The sequence below is a fragment of the Pinus tabuliformis genome, chromosome 1_1 (assembly GCF_031772625.1).
Source record: "Pinus tabuliformis cultivar Carrire ecotype Pingquan chromosome 1_1, CPIR1, whole genome shotgun sequence".
Taxonomy (NCBI): Eukaryota; Viridiplantae; Streptophyta; class Pinopsida; order Pinales; family Pinaceae; genus Pinus; species Pinus tabuliformis.
Window position 1 is genome coordinate 454,366,359 of NC_142297.1, and position 27,010 is coordinate 454,393,368.

Sequence of the window (27,010 nt, forward strand, 5' to 3'; positions counted from 1 at the left end):
GGGATGGTGCTTCCCTTTACTTTAACGAGTTGGAAAGGCCAGTAGCTCGGTAGTCTTTTAATATTTAACGAGTCTAAAAAGAGATTAAAAGAGACTCGTTTTTTGAGGAACGAGTGATGTATCTGGGTAGCAACTAGTTCCAGGTAAGTTTGGAACTTCTCAAACATGGTAGTGTAACGAGGGTGGATAATAGAATCACTCATTGCAGCTGTTCCTCAAAAGGGTAAATAATCAAGTGGAGGCGTATGATCAACTAAAAGAGTGGAGGTGATGGTAAGAACATGACCAAGGCTCAAAAGGCTGATAGCAATGCAATCACAAAGGTTATTTACGGAGTGTGGATTCATTTTTTAATGAGATTGAATCTTTAAAAACTATGCTCAGTAGCGGGTTTATTTTTTAACGAGCTTGAACCCTACGGTAACACTGCTCGTTGGCGGGTTTATTTTTTAACGAGCTTGAACCCTGCGGTAACATTGCTCGTTGGCAGGTTTATTTTTTAACAAGCTTGAACCTTGCGGTAACATTGCTCGTAGGCGGGTTTATTTTTTAACGAGCTTGAACCTTGCGGAAACATTGCTCATCCCAGTCATCTTTTAAAGATGTCTCTTATTTAGTAGGTTCATTTTTTAGCAAGCTTGCCCCATGCAAAACTTTGCTCATTTCCTTTTGTATGCGGGCTAGAAACGACCAACTACAGAACTAACTACACTAAGTGTTAATGAACTACTGGGGTTAGGTAGGACAGTTTAGAAAAAAAGTTTCCTTTGCTTCGTCGGGGCTGCCGACAAAGGTGAATGGTGGATCAGACCAATCACCTAACCTAAGCAGTTGAAGTTAGTAAAATACTACGAGGTTAGAGTTACGCTGGTTGCTTTTCACTTGCATAAAAAAGGTTTGCATGCCCCCAGGTGTTGAGAAAATGAGAATTTCCAATTACCTTGTGGAAGTTCCTGCATTAAAGTGGGATCATTTCGTCTGTGGAGTAGACAAAACACTTCCTTGGCTCTGTCCATCGAAATAGACAAAGGTGAATGGTGTGAGCTTCCAATCACATAATTTGCGAGGAGATCCTATTCCAGAGTGATCCCATATCCTACACAGAAATGGCGTTTTAGACTGGTCATATAACCTACAAGGAAATCTGTTTTTTCATCTGGGTTTGTCTGCCAAAGTAGACTAGGGTGCATGCCCCCTAAGCTTTGTTACATTCACCGAATCACTCGCGGTAATTAGGTGGATGAACTGGAGGTTGAAGAGACATTCCTTGTGCAAAGAGACCATTTAGGAATGGCATTTGACTCGTAGCTGTGTTCGAACCGGGAAATGAAAGCTGGTCAACAAGCTGTACCATTCTGCCTTCATATGGGAAACACATCACCTGAAAGAGTGAGGAAATAATAGCTCCCATGCTGTAAATGTAGTCATGCCCAAGGAGTCTATTGTAATCTAGTGGCCCTTGGACTACCATCACGTTCAAGTGAATGGTTTTTCTTCTCAAAGTTAGAGGCAAATTTGGAAGGATCCTTAATGGTCGACCGGTTCCTTTATTGAAGGCTACCAAATTTTGATTCTTAGGTAGAAGCGATGGCAAACCAACCGATTTCCAAGAATTTGAGGAAAGGATACTCATGGAAGCCCCTTCATCTATGATAGTGCCAGACATGATCATTCTATAAACTTGTACTATGATTCAGAATGGTACATTAGATGGAAGGTGGGGTCCTGCTAGTAGATTCCAATCAAAGGAAATGACTAGATTGCTTGGAGGAGGGACCGAATAAACAACCGGATGAATCTCTTGAAATGGGGAACTTCCCTCCTGTGGTAAAGGAATGGGTAGATTGCCTCCATGTTCATCAGACTCTGTGTTAACAAAAATAATTTGAACGGTGTCATTCTCATTCTCTTTGGAGACTGTATCATCTGAAGGTGGACCTTCTGAAGGCAAGACTGGTCAGCTACCATCCTGACCTGTTGACTTTGGTCCAGTATGGACTCAGAGGATTTATCTTCGATGATAGGCATTTCGACTGACAACAGGGGTATGTCAGTTGGATTTTCAACTAGCGATGGACTTGGCAAGAATTTCTTGTATCCAGGTGGAAGTCGCTGCGATGAAGTAGGATGGTTATCCAAGACACTTTTAGCTTCATCTAGAAACGGAAAATGGTGGAGGGCACGATCGCCTTCACACAATCTACAATGAAATCTAGATCTTCCTTTTTGTCCATTGACTTCATTTTCACTAGTCGATGGTGTATTCTCAACATGATCGACAGAGGTTGTTGACACCGAATGGTGCAAGCGGGGAGACCAGTCTCTCAAGATCCGCGGGATGTAAGGACAATCTCGATGATAGTGGTTTCCTTTGCAAATTACGCATGGAGATTTGGGTTTAGAACATGCGGTGTGCAGATTTTCACCAGACGATGCATGGTTTCCCCCTTGCTGGATCGGTTTCTTCTTCTTCTCCTCCTTCCCTTTCTTCTTCTTCTCAGTTACTTGGTTTTTTGCATCACTAGCTTCACCAAGTGAAGAGGAAGAAGGAGAGGGAGAAACAAACGAAGTAGAAGGTGAGGGAGCAACTCCAGTATCATCTAGTTGCTGATTCGATTGCTGAGGAATTACGGTATTTTGAACAACAGAGGTTGAGAATAGTCATACCGGTAGGCCAATTGTGATTCCTGGAAGGGACAATGTAGCCATGTATGGAGCACCAATATCTCCCCAAGAAGAGAAAGGACTAGGATTTCCCCCAAGGGGAAATCCTTGATTGGTGGATTCCATTATCTCAACCTAAGATCAACGAGGGAAGAGGGATGTTATTCCGAATTAAATAAATTTTATGATGCTTTGACACAACTTGCTTTTTCAATTTTTAAGAGTCGAGAAAAAGCTAAAGGTGACTCTAGTCGCCTTTGATTTTTAATGAGCCTGAAGTGACAATTTCTCAGATGGACCTTTTCTTTTAAGGAGTCGAAAAGGAACAAAAGTGACTATAGAAATCTAGACAGAGGGATTACCAAACCAATCGCAAAACTGCAATATACACCTTGGTTGTAAATTAAAGATAAATTACCAAGGACTTTACATATGGCAGTCAATCTTCCCGAATGTTGTGTTCAGTGCATTTCGATTGATAGGGCAGCAGACACAGCTTCCTAAGGATAAAGAATATCAACCTATTGTGTTCTCCCAATATATACTTGACGGTACGGGGAGCACAAGTCCGTACTGGCACTTGTCATATCAAAGAGGAGGAATCACCCAACCTTCGATGAAAATGATAGTTACCAGGCTTTATGACACCAGAATACGTCTCTAGCCTAGACTTCTAGATGTTGTGCATTAGGTTCCAAAGCATTTTTATGTTCATTGAGGTTTATTTTATAGTTGATCTTTCTTAAGAAGTTTTCCTTTCAAGGTTCACCGTGTGATGTAGATGTAAAATTCATAAATATGCAATCTAAAATGATAAATAGTCATTTGTTTTCTTTTAGATTGAAAATCCTAGCTACTAAGGAAAGAAGAGTACAATTATTTCAACAGAGAGCAAAGAGCACACACTAAATGCACTTTTCCTAAATCAATTTCTGCATGCAATCTAAATGCAAATGCACATGCATGTATTTGTTTTTCCATTTCCTTAATGTGAGAATTCCAAAAAGAAAACTAAGTACAAATTTGAACTACTTTTCTTCAAGGTGACACTTTAGCAATTTCTTTTCAAAACGAAAGGAAGACTAAGACGACACTTTCTATTTTGAATGGAAAACTGCTTTCAACACTTCAAATATTGACGATTCAAATCAAATACAATGGCAAAAGTACAATTGACTATCTAGAAGAAGAAGACTTTACGACACTCTTCTTTTCGACTCACAATGACAGTTGCGACACTTTTGAATCAAAAGACGACAGTTCGATTAAGCTACTATTTGCAAAGGAGGACTGTAAATGATGAAAAATACAAAAAAACATTCACAATTCCTGATCAATGGAGGCTGAATAATGTAAAGGAAGAAGGCTTCAACAATGATATACTGATCATAGGCTGCAAAACTACTGAATAGAGCTGAAAACAATGAAGAAAAACCAAATTCCAGAGAGGGAAACAGTCTCATTCAATCATCGCACCTATCCTTAAGGGAAACAGGGATGCATCTCACCTGCAACACACTGGAGGTGAGATACATCCAAGCTGCCAGTTAGAGACAATGCGATGGACCAGGGAATGAAATTGTGCTTGGTTTTCACTCACAATTTGTAGCTAAGTTCAATGATTTAGGCTGAGATTATGATGGACAATAACAACAAAGTATAGGGGTATGATCTTATGAGGTTATTGAGCTACCACCAGGGAACTTAGGATGTTTGCAAGTTAGATGTTTAGTTCATGAACCAACCCAAAGATTGACTAAAGCAACATTGATATACTTTGCACTTGCTATGGCTAGTTGGCTTAACTTCAGGCTCCGTTTTTAGTTTATAAAGAAAACAACAGTAACAAACAAACAAACTATTCACTCCCCAGCGGAGTCGCCATTTTGTTTCTGGGCAAACTAGTGTTGCTATTTGATTTGCTAGTCCCACTAAGACGGGTAGCTATCTTAGAAACAAACAATTCAAATTAACTTTTGTTTTCCTTTATGGATGATAGATAAGAGAGAAGCAGAGAGAACCAACCTCAATCCTTCGCTTGGCTCCTTGCTTGTTTCCTCTCTCCTTTGACAGAGTTCGCCACTCCTTTCTCACTTGTCCCGCTTCAAAGAACACCTGTAGAGGCAAAGTAGGAAAATACCATCAAAGCATAGATATCTATGATACCATAAACAATGCAGAATCAGAAGTACATTAACCATACAATTGCATTCACAAATACAAGATTTACAAGTACACAAGTATATGGAGGAAAATTCAAATAACTTTATTGATAGTAGAAGTAGAAGAGAGAATTACAACCCAGTTGTCTGATCCAGCATCATCCTCCCAGCATGAAAGCCCTCTTCACCTCATGAAAAGAAAGATCACCCAAAAATACAATGTCTCAAAGAGAAACCAACAACACTTCCTTACAAATTACAAAATTCCAGCCTCTAGATCTCTGGGATGAGGGATCCATTTATAGATATTTGCAGAGGGGTGAGTCAGCTTCTGGGTTTTTGATTAGTGTCATTTCTCTGATAGTTCTTGGTTCCACTTGGAGATTTCATGATCTCTTACTCATCCCTGGGCGAATTCAGAGAGGCAAGTGTCATATGAGCAGTTTCTAGAAAATTTCTCTGAGTTTCCACCTAGCAAACTGCCTCTGCCATTTGTCTACTCTCACTCATCGCACCCTACAGAAGGCATTTTCAGTATGCATCGCACCCCCCATGTGTAACAGGTGAGATGCATCGCACCTTGGCCAAGGAGCAGTCTATATGGTCCAGTTTTGGCCAGTTCTGAGTGGTTTTTTAGGGAGAACTTCTGGGAAATGATGTAATCAGTTGACCTTGATATTTTAGGGTGTGAAACAACACTTTTAGGGGTTTGAGAGCCCTTGGTTTATCGACATATGTGATTGGGGTTTCAGTGCCCAAATATGTCTATAACACTCCTCTTGCCTCGTCCTTGTAAGTAGCCTTATGTTTGTCCCTGTAATTGGAATCTCCAAATCTCCAACAGAAATCATACTGTGTGACAATGAAACCGAAAGGAAATCAACATCTTTTACCTCCTCTTTCGATTTGGAAAGAACTAATGAGGGCTTCTCATCATCTGTTGTTGGTGGTTCACTAACTGTCATGGCGTGTTCCCCAACTTATTTTTTGACATACCCAAGTCCTGTTCGACACGGTAATTCCTCTACTTTGATGGGGTTGACAATTCCTTGGCCATTAACGCCCAAGCCTTTCCCTTCATACCCCATTTTCTTCAACAATTTGGAGCCAATTCATATGGTATGATTTTCAAAAATAGTGAAATCATCATTAGGAAACATACATGAATTCAGAGAACTACTTTTTACCTCACATGGGTCATGCTGCAGCTTTTCCAAGGCCTCGTCCTTTGCTTGCAGCTGTCGTAGCAAACTTTGTTTCTCCTCTTTCTCTTCTTGTAGATGCATCTTCAATTCAACATTCTCTGTTTGAAGATTATGTTTGTTTTTCTTCAGTTCTTACATGGCCTCTTTTGTAGCTTGCAACTGAAGCTGCAATCGCTCCTTTTCCTCTATCTCTTTTTGTAGAGTTTCATACATGATTTCCACCCTTTTGGAAATTTTGAGCATGGTCTCGTACATCGCTTTTTCATCCTCTATAGCTGCATGTTCCATTGTTCACGCTGCAATTCACATCAACGCAAAGACCACTCTGATACCACTTGATCCGAGTCCAGGTGTGACAAAGGACCCTTCCAAGACCTTTTACTTTTGTGATGTGTTAAATTTCATTTTTAAAAGAACATAAATGAATACATGTGCATGTTGTAATGAAGAGGAACATGTCAATCATCAGCAACATAAAAACATAAGCCATTGATAATAGAGTTCGTCCAAGAGGGACTACGTCTCTAGGCCCTGGTGTCAAGATGGTGTAGGCCACTGCATTAAGTGTTGTTAATAGTGATGATGTACATAGAGGTGATGTCGCTATCATACAAGGAAAAATGCCCTCGCGCACGGGTGGCTCCAAGAGATGTTCTGCTATAGGAACTCTCAGTCAAAAGGACTCCTATCAGTATGACATAAACTCATGCATGATGAGCATCCCACCAACATGGCATAAAAGGGATCTCAATGCAAACATACATGACAACAACATGAGTATCTCATCAACATACAACAAAGGGATCTCAAAACATAACATGATGAATCATGACAACAAGTACATCACATAGACGATTCTCACAACCAAGGGCCATTTGAAGAAGCGGATGTCAAACTGCTGAAGTTGTTCGGATCATCGATCTCATGGCATCAATCGCATGGAAATGGATACTCACACATCAATGCTGACACCTGCATTCCACTTAGAATAGTGGTTGAAGAATAGAATGAGCAAATGGGAAATTTGAATGCACCATCAGATTTGTGGCATCGAATAGTGCAAAATCGACTGTCCAATTTCTGAATTCTGAGAAATTGAGAATCTGGGGCTCAAGGAATCTTTTAGATTCCTCAAAGATTCTGCTCCATGGGTGGACTGGAAATCTGTAAGTCAAAGGGTGAATCTGACCTCTCCATTGCAATCCTTGTGGAAAGCCATGAAAAACGACTATAAACTTGACTATATTCCGACATGGAGAAAAATTATCTCGGGAAAATTTCAAGGATCATGGTTCCACTCCCTGTTTTTGCAGCAATCATGGTTCCACCTGCATACTGAAAAATGACGGAAAAATGCAGAACTCTGATGGAGAAATGGATAGCACCATGGCATTCGTGGTGTCGAGAAGTGCTGAAACCATATAAAATTTGTCAAAATCTGACAAAGTGAAAATTCTGCCCTCCTGCAAAATTCTGCCTCGAACTGCATGCACAGCCTCCTCCTGTCTCAAAATTCGTGCCCGCTCCTAGTTCCTCCACTGCCTCGGCGCACTGAAGAAAACTGTGTTTATGTAAATTTTTTGGCAGATTAACCAATGTAAGTAGTTGTGGCACATTGGTTAAGTTGGTAAGTTTGTTGAGGAGGGGTCGGGGGATCAAATCCCGCCCCTCCCTATTTTTTAACACTTATTGTTTGAATACCATGTATGGGAGGCATATTAAATCATGTGTGGGGGTCAGGCCCACCTTGTGTGGCCCACCCCTTAACCTTCGCTGTATTGAGGGTATTAATGGGCACGTTGGTTCTGTTTTTTTATGCATACAAGGTTGCACATTAAAGTTTGGTTGATTCATGTATTACGGGGCCGGCCCACGTGGTTGGGCGGGTTCAACTCCCACCAGTCTCACCTTAATATTTTGTTTGGTATACGTGTGGTGAGGTGTGGGGTGGTGGGGGTGGTGGCCCACCACCTCCCTTTATGTATATGTATATATATATATATATATATATATATATATATATATATATATATTAATTTTAAATAAATAGGCCCTTTTTAAAAATTCAGATTTTAGGGTGAAGGAGACAAACTAACAAGGTGAAAATTTTGCCTGGAATCTAGCTGGAGTTGGCTAGATTCCATCCACCAAAACAGTTCAAATTGTGGCCTCCTTAAGCCCGCCCAGTTAGCAAAAGTCAACCCAACTTTGACTGCCTCTATCTCCTTCATCTAGACTCGGATTGACGAACCGTTTGCACCACCACGATTAGGATGACGAGGTATATGCTCTAGCCCTAGTTCAAGCATAATCCAAAAACTTTGATTTTTGAGCTTTCCTGAGTCCTCTTTGTCCTACGTGTGTCTCTGGAGCCACCTGGATCAATGATCAAACACACATGAATAAAACTTCAATTAATAAAAATCCATAAACATTAATCAATTTGGTTTAATCACAAGGTTTTGATTCAATCTCGAACCATACAAGCTCACAGTCCCATTTGTTGTTGATGTATACCATTCACAAGAATTCCTTCGAGTTCAAACATATTGGAAAGTACAAACAGGTCTGCAAACTTTAGAAATATAGTTACACATAGAAACAATGATTTCCTCTCTTCTTCTCCCTCAGGAGCTTCTAGGAACTCATTCTCTTTATTCCCAAAAAAAACCTAACTACGACAACCAAGAGTCACAAAATGTGAATCATTTCCCCTTTTTCACAAAATAAGGGATTTGAGAACTATATTTACATTAGAAAATAATAACTCCAACTTATTTCTAAAAAAATCAAAACTCACTCCTAAATTCAACATTTAAAATTTCTTAACAAAAATTCCCCCTCGACATTACCATGTGACCGTCCCATCACATTGGTAAGCTCTCATATAGACTTCATTAACTTTTGTGCTTGCCTAATGCACCTACATCACCCACCCAGTGAGTGGGGCTTTGTTATTTATGTTGTCACCCATATATTTAAACCCTCGTCACTCATATGGAAGAATGGAGGATCAGAATGACGTGGTGTGGAAGAATCAAATTTTGGAACCCGAAGTCAAAGGGGAATAACCTTGTGTGCCCAAATCTAGGATTCAAGTTTCCAGCAAGGTAATATTCCTTGAAATATTCTAGGAATATTCTCTCATAGGATCTATGTGGAATATTTTAGATTCTCTTAGGGGCCAGAGTTGCAGGTGACAAAACATAGTTGAATTTCATACTCAAATTTCTTAGCATTTCGAGAGGATTTCATTGGTGAAGTATATTTTGGATCTAAGAAGCCCATTTTTAGGTCACTCCCGGGATTGGAGGTATAATGATGTGTTTTTCCATGTACTCCTTATTTTTGTTCAGATGAATGAAGAGGCCTCCCCATTATTGAAGTAGGGCTCGGAGACTTATTCCACACTGGACGAACTTTGTTATCAAATTTTTTTTGCATTGTCTTTATGGTCTCCTTTATGTTTCCTCTTCTTTAAGTTTTTGCACATGGTTTTTCTAGCTCTTTTTCATGCAATTCTGTAAAAATCAATGAATTAAACATCCTAGATCATGTTTTTTATAAGATTGATCTTCTTGCTGATGTGAATTGTGAGTGTGAATGATAAACAGGGCCAAGCTCAAAAAGGGTGAAGGAAAAATTAAGTGCTTTGATCCAGAGGTTGGAAGTAAAACACAAAGAAGGAAAATGGCAGATGATGATTCTCATACCAATAATGAGCAAGCTTTCTGCAAATATTTCTACACCATGGAAAATAAGGTAGACAAATTGTTTGCAAATTATTAAAGGAAATTGATCAAGAAGGAAAGAAAGAAGGATGAGAAAGCAAAGGATCATGCTTTAGTAAATCAAGAAAATGGAGAAGCCTCCTGAAACTCCATCTCAATCTTCTACAATAGGTACAATACCAAAGGAATTGGTACAATAATATTTAAGAGGGAGTCAGGCTCCCATCTTCATCTGAAAGATGTCATGTATGTACTTGGGTTGAAGAAGAACTTGATCTCTATAGTTGTATTGGATATGAGGCTATGATGTTTTTTCAGTAATGGGAAAGCTTTTCTGAGACATGTAGCTACTGGGAAGGTGAAACAGGTAAGAGTTAGAGTGATTAAAACTCTTTACAAACTTGAGGTGGAGCCTTGTGCTACATTGAGTAGCAAGGCATAAAAGGTGCAGATTCGAGATGTTGGATAACTCTGGCATACGCGCATGGGACACCTACACCATGGGGCCTTAAAAATCATGTAACATATTACCATCAGTCTCTCGAAATGCACCCTTAACCAGCATGATGTCTACAAGGGATGCACATTGGGGAAAATTCAAATCCACCTTATAGGGTCGAGATAGCAGAGCTGGAGAAATGTTGGAGCGAGTCCACTGTGATGTATGTGGACCATTTTCTATAGCCTTTACAATAAAAAATAAGTATTATGTGATTTTTGTTGATGGCGTTTCTAGAAAATGTTAGATCTTCTGCTTGTGAAAGAAGGATGAAGTTTTCTCTAAATTTGTTGAATTCAAAGCATTGGTTGAAAAGGAGACTGGCTAGAAATTGAAAGGTATAAGAAGTGATAATGGAGTGCTTCTTTAGGATAGGTAATAAATTCTACCATCTATAGACAACTTGTGGGATCCTTGATGTATTTGGTGAACAAAAGGCCTGAAATATGCCATGCAGTTAATGAGTTGAGCCAAGCCATGGTGAAGCCTACCAATTTGTATTGGAAGGTAGTAGAGCATGTATTGGGGTGCCTCAGAGGCACAATTGAGTATGGGTTATGATACAAAAGGAAGGCTTTACCAATGAAAATTGGGAAGGGAGTCCATCAGACAAGAAAAAGTACTTCAAGTGCTATCTTCAATGTTGGGTCTGCAACTATTTCCTAGTATACTAGGAAATAGAGGTATGTGGCATTCAACTCAGTAGAGGTTGAATACATGGTTGCAATTCAAGCAACGTGTGAGGCCATATGGATGAGTAAAATACTTGTGCATGTTTTCAAATAGGAGATGGATCCGCCAATGATTTATTGTAATAATCAGAGTTGTATTAAACTCTCTGAGGATCCAATATTTTATGATAGATCCAAGCACATTGATATCAGGTACCATCACTTGAGGGATTCTTTGTAGAGGATAATTATGATGCTACAATACATTCCAACTGAGGAGCATGATGCAAATATATTGACAAAGGCATGGTTAAGAGGAAATTTTGAATTCCACAGTTGCAGGATAGGGGTGGTGCAAAATCTCTTTCTTGCTAAGAGGGGGTGTTAGAAATTGTAGCAAGAAAGGCTAAATTTGACTTGTGATTTAGTCAAATTTAGTAATTCAATTTTACACATCAGTAAAAAGAATTGGATTTGCAGTTAACTTGTATGACATGGCCTTGTCTACTATTTAGCTCAATAAATTCGAGTTATAGGCCAAAAGTAGAGTTATGCATGTAGTGATTGCTAAAATTTAGCAATCTAGTTCAATTATTTTTAGTTTGACTCAATTAACTGAGCTCAAGTAATTAATTGAGTCATTGGAAGGTCAGTTGAGTAGTATAACTATTGTTAGCTCAATGCTATCACAATTATGCTAGTCAATCAACTAAAAATAGCCCATACATGCATGGAATTCAAATTTCCTAGCTGGAGTGGAGGAAAAGACACATTGTAATTATCAATTGTATACTAGTTGAGTGTACAAGATTGGCAGTTAAGGAGGTGAATCATTCCTTGGGAATTGCACAAGAAAATAGGAGGAAATTCCTTATCCTATATTTTAGGAGCTAATTTCCTCAATGATTGCGCAAGGAAATAGGAGGTTGATAGAGGATTGAATTGATTAAATGTTGGCCAGAGTAGAACAGTCAGTAGGAGAACATGTTTACAGTGCAGGGTGTCCTTCAGGATTGAAGCAAGACATTGTAATAGTTTCTCATTCTGATCTGATTAATGAAAAAAAATAGAGGGATTTTTCTCAGTTGAGTTCCCCTGTAAAATCATTATGTTCTTATGATTTTAATGGTTGCGTGTCATAGCATGCATTTCTAAATTATGATTTCCATTCCTCAGAATAGTAGAGGAAAATTGTAATCTCTTGATTTTAGTTCGATTTCATCAGTAGTGGAAAATTTCTATTAATTTCTACAAAAAAAAAAAACAATCATTGGTATGATAACGGTTGTAAAATTGTTATAAAAGCAAGTAGGGGGGATGAATCAGTAATTTAAGAAACTATTAATTTTCTTTTCTTGCTATGCTTATAGTTCCTTCTAATGTTCTTTGATATGTGAGAGCATGCATTCATGAAACAATAAATCTGTAAACTTTTAGATACACATACTCAAACAAAATTCTCATGATCATCATACATTTGACACAATGTTTTCACGTGGAAACCCAGAGGGAAAAAACCACCAATTTGTTGTTTGTTTTATGATGTAATTTAAGCACCAACTTAATTACATTTGTTTGTTTGTGAGCACCCACTCACTAGAGGCAACAACCCCCTTTGTTTAGCAAGAACCAACTTGCCAAGAGGCACCAAATTCTTAAGTGTGCAGGCACCATCCTGTCATTGCCACTGTTCTACTGTTTCATACAATTTTCATATTGAAAACATAGGCATACAAATTACAAGTAAAATACCAACTAATGATTGTCTACAGATTCAACTTCTGCACTTTTATTTCTGAACACTTGTGGAAGTCTTCCTCTTATTGCTCACTGCAACACTTCCTGTGTGCTCTGCTTTCTCTGCTCAGGGTTCTCCACTGTTTCCACCACAACACTACCCTTGCAACACTTTTCTCCAATACACAACTCTCTACACTTCTCTCTCGCACATATCCTCACACTCTTACTCAACTCAATGGAGGTTCTAATTTTTGTTCCTGTGCTTCTCTTGGCTCGATGTAGTCACTATCATCATCAATTCTTCCCAAGCATATACCCCTGGCATGACACCCCATTCTTCTGCTAATTTACGCTTACTCCAATTTTGTCGCTGCATTAAAATCATAAGGATGCGTGATGATCACTTCTTTGTCATACTACTAACTCTCCATGTTGTGTATTAAATTTCAGTCCCCCCCTTACATATTTCATAGAGACTCCTCATGCTTATTTATGGCTCATAGAGATTTACTTGTACATCCTCATGGAGTCTCTGTTCTACATTCAAGACCACAACTATCGATTCATACATATTTAATCCACCTTTGTACTACTGCTCTATCAACATATTTACACTACAGGACACTATCAGATCCTTTTCCATATCGATGCTTTTAAACATAGAATCCATACGGAAACAACTAATTTCGATCTTCCTTGGCCCCTTTTGTGTAAGCCCCTTTTTTGTGTTTTTCTCCATAGGACCAAGGGTGGTCACTGAGGGCTCTTCCTCAAGGTGCTAAGACCTTCAAACCCTCAATGAGGGTGATATTTCCTTTGTTAACCCCTTACATATGGTTTCATGTTTGTTTCAAAAAATTAGCATTTAATACCCATGAAGGCCCTTTATCGAAGATTTTTGTCTGTTGAACCTATGCCAGCCACCAAGGATCACTGATCACCAATTTACAATAGGTGATAGGAACCTTGTATTAAGCCCTAGCCTTTGGTTCCCTTAAGACTTCGTGACCACCTGCTCTTCCACAAATCAACAAAATTCCATTGTGGCACATGAGCCAACCATTGCAAACCTCTGATTGTTGATTGTCGAAGTGACGTCATCACCTGCGATGTGCCGATTTCTTACCAGTGACACGTGTCACCGAGATATGGCCCATTAGGCCATCCAAAACATTGAAATAGCCTACCACGTTTCCCTCTGTACCGTGACATCATGCTAATGTCAGAAGCTATGTGTCCCTTATCAGAACCAATAAGATCCTACCACTTTTCCTCCTCGGAGCTCATCTCAGGCTGCCATCTGTCCTCATTGAGCCCAACCAAATGGCTCCATGTGTCCTCCTGGAGGAGAGAGAAAGAGACCCGCCATACTTGGTTTTGCAGTGAATTCTTTGTAAGAATATATTTGGATCTCCCGGCGATTTAACAAGGAATGCATAGTTCCTGACATTTAGCTCAATCGACATTCGAAAATCGACAATTTTTCAATTCCTATAAACTTATGAAGCTTCTTATCACTAATCGCCGAACTACCATAGTCCTTTGACATTGCAAAATCACAAGTTGCTAATTCCTGAACACTTTCACTATGCACTGAACCTTGAATCCCCCAATCACCGATTGCGGGACCTCGTATTTTGGCACCTCCGATATGTGATATCACAAATTGCTAATCGGCGGTTCACTTCCATTGTGCACTGAGCCTTGAACCCCCCGATCACTGATTTCCAGGGCCTTCAATATACGAATTGCAAATTGCTAATCGACGGTTCACTTCTGCTATGGATTGAACCTTGAATCCCCCCGATCGCCGATAGTCGAAACCTCCGATCTCTAATATTCCTCACTGCATAAGGCTTGAATCACCCTAAACTTTAGTAGGCCATATCTTCAAACCACAAGTCCATTTCTAGACTTCCACATACCTTTGGAAAGTTCTTCCAGGGCACTTTCCAATGAGAGGAGTCCAATTAGCCACTGAGACCATATGCTACCTCAAAATATGGCTCAAAATTATCTACATAGCTAGAATCACAAAAATAAAGGCATGAAGCCCCATCATCAAGATGAGCCTTGTTTGACATCAATGCCAACACTTACACAACCAACCATTTTCATACTATCAAATGTCCAACAATCTCCCCCTTTATCATTGATGGAAACACTGCAGACTCCCCTCAGGCTTGGCATGATCTGCTATGATGCCAAATTTCTCCCCCTTTGACACCCCCTGAACCAATGCTACCTACTCTCCCATGAGTTCCTCTTGCTAAGTAACTTCCATCTCCTACCAAAATGAAGTCATTTGGAGGGAGGAGTCACAACTTGTATCTTCTTCTTGAGATACTCAAATGGTTCTCTTGCAAGTGGTTTGGTAAATATATCTGTATATCCTTTAGTTTTTTCTTCATCCATATAATATGTGTACAACAAGTCACAAAAACAATACAATCCACTTCAACAGTCAATAGAGAGATGGAGCCTTATTTCTTGCTAACCCACGATACCAAGCAGTCACCCAAAAAGAAAGTTTCACCAAAAGTACTCTTCCTGTCATCTAGACTTCCAGTGATCCAGGTGGATATTGGTGGCCACCTGCCAAGTCCACTTGGACCCCCACCATTGTTTCTCTCAGCATTTTCATTTTCCTTAATTGTAGCACAACTTACTATTTTTAGCAGTTTTTCGGGTCCTGAACTTCTGGAGCCATTTTGAGGCCCTAAACGACGTTTTTTGGGAAATTTGGGGACAACATGGGTCCATGGACTGATGTTGCCCTTCCCAAAGTGGTAGTGTTATGAAACCATCTCAAGAAAAGATAGAAAAGATAGATCAATACCTTAGAAGTCATCCTCTTCAAGGGGGCAACCTCCTTTACATTACATAAATGAACAATTCTTGAATGATACAAATGAAAAGACCTCCTTTCTATATATAGGAGTCTAAGGGGTCATCACATAATCAGAGCCGACATAACAATAATAATGTAAGGGCACAATAATAATAATAGTGGGCTTCTATGGGGCACAATAGTAACAATATGGGCACTACATGGGTACATCAATATAATAAGTGGGTTCTACTAATAAAAATAAGGGGTTATACTAATAGTATAGGGGCCTAACATGCCCCTCTCCTTCAGAAAGCGTTGTCCTCAACGCTTGAGTAGTTCTTGATGCTTCTGTATAAAATTCTTGTCCTCCCATGTGGAATCTTCAGCAGGTAAGTTCTTCCACTTGATGAGATACTCTGAAATTGATCGATTTCGTAGCTGTCGAGTTCTTATTTTTGTGACTGCTCCAGGTTCCAATATGATTTTTCCTTCCTCTTCAATTTCTAGCAATATTGTTTGAATTAGGAACTTTTGCAACTTTTGAATAAGTGGCCATACTTCTTCGTCCTTCTTCCATTCATCCTTTGCTTCTTTTATCCAATCTGGTTGGATAATAGAAATAGCACAAAACAATGCTTCCATATCCTCATCCTTGAAGAGTCTTCCCATTCGGTAAGGTCGCCATTTTTTAAGTGCATGTAGTATTGCCAACATTTCCTTCTCATAAATAGCTTGCTTGAGATGTAGTAGTAAAAATACCCAATCAAAACATTTTTCACTACAATGTTGATCTACTTGTTGTTTCATTTGATTTTGCACTGAAGTGTCGTTATCCTTTAAAATTTGGAAAACTTGTTGTTGGTGCTTGATGTGATCTTTCACTGCTTGAAAATTTTTCTTCTTGATATGTCCTTCTATATCTAGAGTTTGAGGAGTGGTAATTTCTTCCAATCCTTTACAAGATATGGTCAGATTCATTTCTTGATGCTTGATGTGATCTTTCACTTCTTGAACATTTTTCTTTTTGATATGTCCTTCTATCTTGATAGTTTGAGAAGTAGTAATTTCGACCAATGAATTATAAGATATAGTTGGATTCATTTCTTCTTTCTCAGTGTGATATAGTTGGATTCATTTCTTGCACCTTTTTCTTCTTGATATTTCCTTCTATCTTGAGAGTTTGAGGAGTGGTAATTCTTGCCAATGCTTCACAAGATATGGTCTGATTCATTGCTTCTTTCTCGGCGGTGGGGTCCTGGTGTATATCTTCCTCTTTTGATGTTTCTTGATCCTTTTCTTCCTCCTCTTCATATTCTATGTAAAATAATTTCTTCTCAGCACACTTATGACCTTTAGTGCATTTGCTATCATAATTGTAACAAAGCCCTTTTTCTCTTTTTTCTTCCAATTGTTGTGGCGTAACCCTTGTAGGTTGTGGAAGGCTAGTAGAAACAACACTTCCATCTTTATAGTTGTGAGGGGTAGACTTCTTTGTTGCCATAATTTTACTTTCCAATCTATCACAAAGCCCTTTTAATCTTTCCAATTGTTGTGGTGTTGCTCTAAAGAAGGTGTTGCTCTTTGTATCCTCATAATGTGCTATCATTTCCTCCGTGAGAATTGACCACGTAGCAAGTTTTTTATGAGAACAAAGTCCTTTATACCATAAAAATTGATCTGGTTCTACATATGAAGATGCAATACATACCTTTTTTAATAGTTGTACACCATGTAGATCAAAATATTGCTCCATCTGAAGTATCCAATTTTCCGGATCCTTGCCATCAAACTTCCTCATCTTGTTTTTTCTTGATTTTAGGACTTCAATCTTGAAACGACTATAACTCTGTAATTTCAGATATTTAAGTTCTGAAATTGCTACCTGTAGTATCCCTTTGTGTCCTCCTTCCAATGCCACCAGTTTGATCCAAATTGGATTCTCCAAGAAAGAGTTATGCACAATCTCCCAAGATGACCTGATTATAGACCTTTCCAGAAGAGCAAACTTGTATGAAGTGCCACGCGTCAAATTTTTGATCTTTGGTGTTGAAAAAGATATAGTGGAAACTACAGTCTGTCCTATTTTTGTACCTTCTTATGAAATTTCAATTGGATCCCGAGAGAGAAAGTTATGACGATTTTCCCCAGGTCACCTGTTTTGAATGTAATTCAAGAGTCTGCAAAATTACCAACTTCCTCAGATCATATGTCCGCGAATATCGCGTGAAAATCTCTGAAATTTAGATCCGAGGTTCAGCGAGATTTCTTCTCAAATGGGTTTTTTTTGCGACTTCTGAAATGTTACCGAAAAAAAGTTATAGCGAAAATGCCATGATGACCTGTTTGGAGCAGCGAAACCCTAGAATCCAAAGCTCTGAAACCAAATGTCATGAAACCAGCTCAAGAAAAGATAGAAAAGATAGATCAACGCCTTAGAATTCAGCCTCTTCGAGGGGGAAACCTCCTTTACATTACATAAATGAACAATTCTTGAATGATACAAATGAAAAGACCTCCTTTCTATATATAGGAGTCTAAGGGGTCATCACATAATCAGAGCCGACATAACAATAATAATGTAAGGGCACAATAATAATAATAGTGGGCTTCTATGGGGCATAATAGTAACAATATGGGCACTACATGGGTACATCAATATAATAAGTGGGTTCTACTAATAAAAATAAGGGGTTATACTAATAGTATAGGGGCCTAACAGGTAGTGCTTGGATAGATCTTTCTAACGAGCTATTGTACGCGTCAAACGGAGATCGTATGCCAAAGTTACGACCCCGGGAAGTTGATGTACCAATTTACCCAAACGGGGCCCATAGTTTGGCATTTCATCTCCTAGGGTTAGGTTTTGGAATGTTAAGGGTTTTCCATTGTTTCTCAACAATAAATAGGCCTTCGAGTCTCATTGTAACATGGTTCAGAGGCATGTAGCCACTACATCTCTTCTCAGAGATAAGCTACCATCGCCCTAGCTGGTTTATTTCCATTTCTGGTTGTAAGCATATTTCAGTATTTTCCATTAATGAAATGAAGTATTATTTACGCTGCATCTTTGTGTATATGGTTATCTCTGTAATTTGTTGCATTCCTGTTTAAATCTGGATCATCCAGCCAAATTTGCATCTATGTAGGCCTACATATTGAAGTCTTTACTCTTGGCATACCATAGCCCATACTCTATTGTACCTTGAATATATTTGAAAATCCTCTTAATAGCTACCACATGAATTTCTCGTGGACAAGCTTGAAATCTTGCCACAATTCCAACTGCCTGCATGATATATGGCCTTGAAGCTGTTAGATACAGTAAGCTTATTATCATCAGTCTCTATTTAGTCTGATTTACCTATGGCATTGCACCTTCCTTGCATAGTTTACAGCCTGTAGTCATGGCTGTGCTGACAGGTTTGCAATCCTCCATTCCAAATTTCTTCATAGTTTCCTTGAGGTATTTGGATTGAGATATAAAAAATCCTCATGGAGACTGAGTAATTTGAAGACCCAAGAAGAAGGAAAGCTCACCAATCATGGACATTTCAAATTATGTTTGCATACAGTTTGCAAACTGATTTCCTAAATGCTCCACATTGCTGCCAAATATTATGTCATCCACATATACATCAATTACTAGTAGATGATCATCTTCAGATTTTACATAGAGATTTCTATCAACTTAGCCTTTCTTAAACCCTTGTTGTTGGAGATACTTATCTAGCCTTTCATACCAGGCTCTAGGAGCCTGTTTCAAACCATACCGAGCCTTCTTCAGTTTCCATACAGGTCATTCACTAGAGGAGAGCAAAAAACCTTCGAGCTACTCAATGTAAACCTCCTCTTCTAAGTCTCCATTGAGAAAGATAGACTTCACATCCATTCGATAAACTTTGATGTTCTTATGAATGGAAAGAGCAAGAAATATTCTTATGGATTCTAGTCAAGCTATTGGTGCAAAGGTTTCTTCAAAATCTACCACTTATATCTAGACATACCCTTTGGAAACAAACCAAGATTTGTTCCTGATTACTTGACCCTTTTCATTCAATTTGTTCTTGAAAACCCACTTGGTTCCAATAAAAAAAATTGGTTTTGGTCTTGGAACAAGCATCTGCTTGTCATTCTTTCCAATTTGGTCTTTCTCCTCATTCATGGATTTCACACAAAACTTATCTTCACTTTCTTGACAAAGGTTCTTGGGTTTTATCTATGAAAATAGAGCCAAATTTGCATGATTCATACTTCCCACAAGTTTCCTTCTGGTCTAGACACCCTATCTTTGATCTCCAAGAATCTGAATCTCAGGGTGTTCCTTCTGCACATACTTGGAAGGCGTTTTTGGCCTTGAAGACATGCCTGATTCCTCACCTTCATTGTCTGAATTTGTTTCATTCATATAATTGACACTTAATTCTGAACTCTCTTCATCATTTGAGTTCAAATTTCGTTCAGAGGGTTTAGGTTGTGAGCCTACTTCATCAACAACTATGGCAATGTAGTCTTTTATCTTCCTTGTCCTCTTGTTGTAGCATTTGTACCCTTTGCTTCAAATACAGTATCTAAGTAGTATTCCTTCATCAACGGAAGTCAATATTCCCAAGGTTCTTTTCATTTCTTTTAATGATGCACTTTCTCCCAAACACCTTGAGGTGTTTAACTCATGTAGGTATACCCTTCCATAACTCATATGGAGTTTTGTCACTGTCAGACCTGAGATGAGTTCTGTTTGAAAAGTATACTGCCTCCTAATGCCTTGCTCTTCACAAAATTCCTCAAACTCTCTTGAGGTGAAATCTCCCCCTCTGTCTGATCTTAAGCATTTTATTTTCAAATCTTTCTCATTCTCTACCTGAGCCTTAGACTTCTTGAAGTTCTCAAATGCTTCCGCCTTTTATTTTTAGAGGAGAATCCAAGTAGCCCTAGTGAAATCATCAATGAACAGGTCTAGATGAAGAGAAATCTTTCAATTTGAAATGAGTCTTGGTCTACTTTCCAAACTGACATGACTTGCAGATGGTGTTATCAGGCCTTGACAATCTAGGCAATCCTTTTACTACACCTATCTTGCTTATCTTTATTAAGGTGTCAAAATTCATGTGCCCGAGCCTACTATGCCATAGCCATTCTTTGCTTGTTTTACTCAAATAACAACTGACCCTTGAGTCGTCGAACATATAAACATTATTATGAGTCTTGATTTCCTTCCCCACTAATTTTCCATTTTTTATATTGCAGATCTCATAATCTTTAGATTGGAGGGTCACATCATATCCATTGTCACACATATGGATAACACTGAGTAGATTGTGTTTGAGGCCTTCCACATACAAATTATGTGCTTATGTCTTCTGATCAAGACTAACCACTCCTTTCCTTTGATTCTTGCTGGAGCATTGTTGCCAAAGGTGACATTGCCTTCTATGTCTTTTTCTTTTAGTGATAGAAACTTGCTTTTGTCTCTAGTCAGGTGTTTGGAACAATAAATTTCTACATACCATTTGTTTTCTTTATCATGCACTGATAAGGCAAGCCAACATTGCATGCTCTTTTTGGTCTTTTGTTTCCAACTTCCTTTATCCTTTTGTATGTGAGTCTATCTATCAGCTTGAGATTTAGACATGTATTCAAACCTGCTTCTACACTCACTGGCCTTGTGCCTGAAATTATTACATTTAAATCATTCAAATTCACTTTGTAGGGGAGAGAAGACATTCTGATTCCTAAGAGAGGAACCTTGAGACTTAGTAGTCTGGTGTGAATTAAACTTGAGATTTTCATCTCTTTCAACTTTGACACTTCTACAGTTAATGGCTTTGTGTCCAAATATGTGACACTTATATAAGTGACCATACAAAAAGTAAGCATGCATATTGTTAAAAGCATAATGAGATTTAGAAGAGAAATACCTTGGTCGACTGACTATTTGGCTCGTCCTACATTGACGATCTTCCCTTTGTTCGACTGCTTTTCTGTCTTCATGAACTCTTTCATGATGCTTCTTCCTCTAACTTTGTTGTTCTTCAACTACTGTGGACTTGAAGCTTATCCTCTTTTTTACGATAGAATATTCTTGTCCCTTAGAGTACCCTAGTCCGCTTCAATTCCTGAGGGGCTTTGACAACTCAGAATCGGATTTAGCCTCCTAGTCCCTCTAGCAAATTTCTCATTTATAACCTTCTTGTTCATTGCTTCCTCAACATCGGTTCTTAGAGAGACCACCTCTGTGTCAAGATAGTGGCAGTTTTCTTCCCATTCTTGAATCATATCTTGAAGCACCTCCTCCTTTCATCTGGCTTCCTGCAAACCAACCTTTAGAGGCAGAAAATCATGTTTGCAGGTTTTTGAGGTCATTTCCCTTTTCAACTTGAACATCTCCTATTTCATCTGCTTGTTCTCCTCTTCTAGTCTTTCACGGTTTCCTTCTTCTCCTTTCAGCATAAGAGCTAGACTATCCTTTCTTTTGATAGCCTCTTCAAGTTTTTATTTATGATATGCAAACTCCTGATTATTTGAGATATACGTTCCTTCTTTTGTAGCTGCAACTGTTCCTTCATCTGCTTTTTTTTCTTCCTTGCTTTCTTCAACTCATTAAGGGAACTAATGAGTTCTCCTTCAAAGTATACCACTTCTTCCTCTTCTTCCTCTTTAGAGTCCATTATACCTTGTTTCTTGGAGTCTGTTTTGAGGGCCATAAGAAGATACTTGTTTGACTCATATTCCAATGAGTCTTCACATTTTGATTCCAGAGCCGAACTATCTTCTTTGGAATAGAACCCCTTCTTCTTGTAGGGTTTCTTCTTCTGAAATTTCTGAGACTTATTTCTAAATTTCATATCTTCTTCTCTTTCAGCCTTTTCTTTCTAATGGTATTTGGAAGAGAAATTTCCAACTCTTCCATAGTTGAAACACTTAAAGGGAAACTTCCCTTTATCTTTACCAGATCCATGCTTCAATTTTTTGGCTAGCTGAGTCAGATCCTGATCAGAATCACTGCTAGAGAAGTCTTAATGAACTATGTGTTCCTTTTTCTTATTGGATACTTTGAATGCAGCTTCCTTTGTTTCAGATTTCTCCAATCCTACTCTCATTTCATAGGCTGTGAGAGTACCATGTAGTTGATCCATTTTGAGATCTTTAAAGTTGGTCATTTCCTCTATAGCTGAGATTTTGGCATTAAATCTCATGGGTAGAGATCTCAATACCTTTTGAACAATCAATTCTTCCTTAACTTCCTCACCAAGTCGCCTAATAATATTAACCACTTCATCAACTCTGAGGAAGTATTCAACTATGCTCTCATTCTCAGTCATCTTCAAGATTTCAAACCTCATTTTGAAGGTTTGAAGTTTTGCTTGCTTCACTTTGTCATCTCCTTCATGACATTGGTTAAGCTTCTCCCACATTTCATAAGCATACTTACAGTGCATGACTTTCACAAGTTCTAACTGGCTAACACCACCAAGAATGGCATACTTGGCTTTACCATTGCTCATTTACAGTTTCTTGCCATCTCCATCTATGGAAGGAATATCAGGCACATTGTAATTTACTAGTACTGAGGTCCAAACATCTACCCCCAAGACATAAGATATGCCTCCATTCTTACTTTCCAAAAGGAATAATTGGATTCATCAAAAATAAATACTCTAGTTGAGTAAACTTCTTGAATCTCTTGCCTATTCACAATTCCTTAAGAATCTATCTTCTAGTGGTTAAATTGTTACTAAAGGAACTTGGCTCTGATACCAATTATTGGAATAAGGAATTGCTCAGAGGGGGGTCTGAATCAATAATTTAAGAAATTGTTAATTTTCTTTTTTGACTATGCTTATAGTTCCTTCTTATGTTCTTTCATATGTGAGAGCATTCATTCATGAAACAGTAAATCTATAAACTTTCAAATACACATACTCAAACAACAATATCATGATCAACATACATTTGAAACATTGTTTTCACGTGGAAACCAGAGGGAAAAAACCAGCAATTTGTTGTTTGTTTTATGATGTAATTTAAGCACCAACTTAATTACATATGTTTGTTTGTGAGCACCACACACTGGAGGCACCAACCCCCTTTGTTTAGCAAGCACCAACCTTCCAAGAGGCACCAACCTCTTAAGTGTGTAGGAACCAACGTGTCACTACCACTATTCTACTATTTCATACAATTTTCATAATGAAAACAGAGGCATACAAATTACAAGTAAAATACCAACTAATGGATGTTTGTAGATTCAACTTCCTCACTCTGCTTTTTGAACACTTGTGGAAGTCTTCCTCTTGCTTATCACTGCAACACTTCCTCTATGCTCTTCTTTCTCTAATCAAAGCTCTCCATTATTTCTGCCAAAACGCTACCCTTACAACACTTTGCTCGAATACATGTCTCTTTGTACTTCTCTCTCACACATATGCTCACACTCCCCTCAACTCAATGGAGGTTCTGAGTTTTTTTCCTATAGTAATCTTGGCTTGATGTAGTCATTGTCATTATCAATTATTCCCAAGCATGTACCCTTGGCATGGCACCCCATTCTTTTTTTGATTTACACTTACTCCAATTATGTCGCTGCATTAAAATCATAAGGATGGGTGATGATAACTTCTCTGTGATACTACTGACTCTCCATGTTGTGTATTAAATTTAAGTCCCCCTTACATATTTCACAGAGAATCCCCATGCTTATTTATTGCTCGCAGAGATCTACCTATACATCCTCATGGAGTCTCTATTTTGCATTCAAGACCACAACTGCCAATTCATACATCTTTAATACACATTTGTACTACTTCTCTATCAGCATATTTACACTACATAACACTATGATATCCTTTTCCATATCAATGCTTTTACACATAAAGACATATGAAAACAATGAACTCTGACTGTCCTTGGCCCCTTTTGAATAAGCCCCTTTTTTCATTTTTCTCCATAGGACCGAGGGCGGTGACCCCTCAAGGTGCTAAGACCTCTAGACCCTCGATGGGGCCTATATTTCCTTTTTTAACCCCTTACACATGGTTTCATGTTTGTTTCAAAAAATCGACGCTTAATACCCATGAAGGCCCTTTATCAGAGATTTCTCTCTGTTGCACCTATGCTAGCCACCAAGGATCGTCAATCACTGATTCCTGATAGGAAATAGGCATCTTGTGTTAAGCCATAGTCTTTGGTTCCCTTAATACTTCGCGACCACCTGTTATCCTACAAATCAGAGAATTTCCATTGTGGCAAATGAGCCAACCCTTTCAAACCTCTAATCACTGATTGCCGAAGTGATGTCATCACTAGCCACATGGCACTTTCTGACTAGTGACACGTGTCACCTAGATATGGCCCACTAGACCATCCAAAACACTAAAACAACCTGCCATGTGTCCCTTTGTACCGTGACATCATGTTGATGTCAACAACCATGTGTCCCTTATCGGAACTAATCAAGTCCTACCACTTGTCCTCCTCAAAGCTCATCTCAGACTACCATCTATCCTCATCAGGCCCAACCAGATGCCTCCATGTGTCCTCCTAGAGGAGAGAGAAAGAGGCCTGCCATACTTGGTTTTGTAGCGAATTCCTTTGAAAAATTATATTTGGTTCTCTCGGTGATTTAACAAGGAATGAATAGTTCTCAACATTTAGCTCAATTGACGTTCACAAATCGATGATTTTTCAATGCCTGTCAACTTATGAAGGTATCGATTATTGATCGCTGAACTAACCTAGTCCTCTGACATTGTGATATCGCAAGTTGTTAATTGGCAAACACTTCCGTTGTGCACTAAACCTTCAATCCCCCAATTGTTGATTGTCGGTACCTCCGATATGCGATATCATAAATCGCTAATCATCGGTTCACTTCCACTATGCACTGAAACTTGAACCCCCGATTGGCGGGACGTATGATATGCGATATGACAAATTGCATGCGATATCGTAAATCGCTAATTGTCGGTTCACTTCCGCTGTGCACTGAACCTTGAACCCCCTGATTGTCGGGACCTCTGATATACGATATCACACATCGCTAATCACCAGCTCTCTTCCGTTGTGCATTGAACCTTGAATCCCCTGATCATCGATTGTAGGGACCTCCAATCTCTGATATTACTCACTGCATAAGGTCTAAATCACCCTAAACTTCAGTAGGCCATATCGTTTGAACCAAAAGTCCATTTCTGGACTTCCGCATACTGTTGGAAAGCTATTCTAGAGCACTTTCCAATGAGAGGAGTCTGATTAGCCACTGAGCCCATCTGATACATTAAAATATGGCTCCAAATTCTCTACAAAGCTGGAATCACAACCACTAAGGCATGAAGCCCCATCATCAGGCTAAGCCTTGTTTGACATCAATGCCAACACTTACACAACCAACCACCTTCATACCGTCAAATGTCCAACATATATATATATATATATATATATATATATATATATATATATATATATATATATATATATATATATATGTATGTATGTATGTACATACATACATACATACATACATACATACATACATATATGTATATGTACATGTATATGTATGTATATATATATATATACATACATATACATATATATATATATATATATATGTATATGTATGTATATATATATATATATATATAGATATATATATATATATATATGTGTGTGTGTGTGTGTGTGTGTGTGTGTGTGTGTGTGTGTGTGTGTGTATATATATATATATATATATATGAATTCCTTACAAAAGGAAGAAAAGGTACTATACAAATAGGAAGTAAAAGAAATGTTACATCTATCTAATTCTGACCAAAGGAAGCTTTCTAGGAAAATTCTAATTCTTAACGCTAAAGAAAATAATATGTTTCCATTGAAGAACTAGATCAATTCCTACCTTAAAAATCATTATGAATCTCCCAACACCATGGATGCAATTTCAAATGTTCTTGTAGGGGATGGAATTTTATAAATGAATTCCTTATTAAAAGGAATAAAAGGTAGTATATATATATATAAAGTAAAAGTAATATTACATCTATCTAATTCTGACCATAGGAAGTTTTGTAGGAAAACTCTAATTCTTAAAACTAAAGAAAATAATGTGTTTCCATTGAAGAACTAGATCAATTTCTACCTTAGAAATCATTATGAATCCCCCAACACCATGAATGCAATTTCAAATGTTCTTGTAGGAGATGGAATTTTTTCTCTAGAAGACATAGAGTTTGGGGTTAAGCAGCTCACAACTAGGAAATCTAAGGACATTGAAGGCTACCAAGTTGAAATTTTTAAACTAGGAGAGTTTATCCTTACCCCTCAGATACAAAAGCTCCTAAATTTGGAAATAAAGCAAGGCTTCCCTAAGCCGTGGACACGAAGCATCATTGTCCATATATTTACAAGTGGGGATAAAAACATTCCATGTAATTATAGGACCATTATGATTAGCACCAATTTTTTCAAGATATACATAATTATCTTGGAAAAGAAAAATAGATATGGCTAAAA

The 27,010-nt window shown here is 38.3% G+C and overlaps 1 protein-coding gene across 1 annotated transcript; it reads right to left on the minus strand.

The window, feature by feature from the left end:
• Positions 1–22,518: 22,518 nt before the first annotated feature.
• LOC149213697 (uncharacterized) lies at positions 22,519–23,007 on the minus strand. Its single transcript, XM_089389117.1, has one exon. It carries the CDS (start codon positions 23,005–23,007, stop codon positions 22,519–22,521), a length of 489 nt encoding a protein of 162 aa, XP_089245243.1.
• Between the last annotated feature and the right edge of the window lie 4,003 nt (positions 23,008–27,010).

Bases quoted from the DNA above. Each gene is read 5' to 3' on its own strand.
- LOC149213697 (XM_089389117.1), bottom strand. From the start codon at position 23,007: ATGAGCAATGGTAAAGCCAAGTATGCCATTCTTGGTGGTGTTAGCCAG.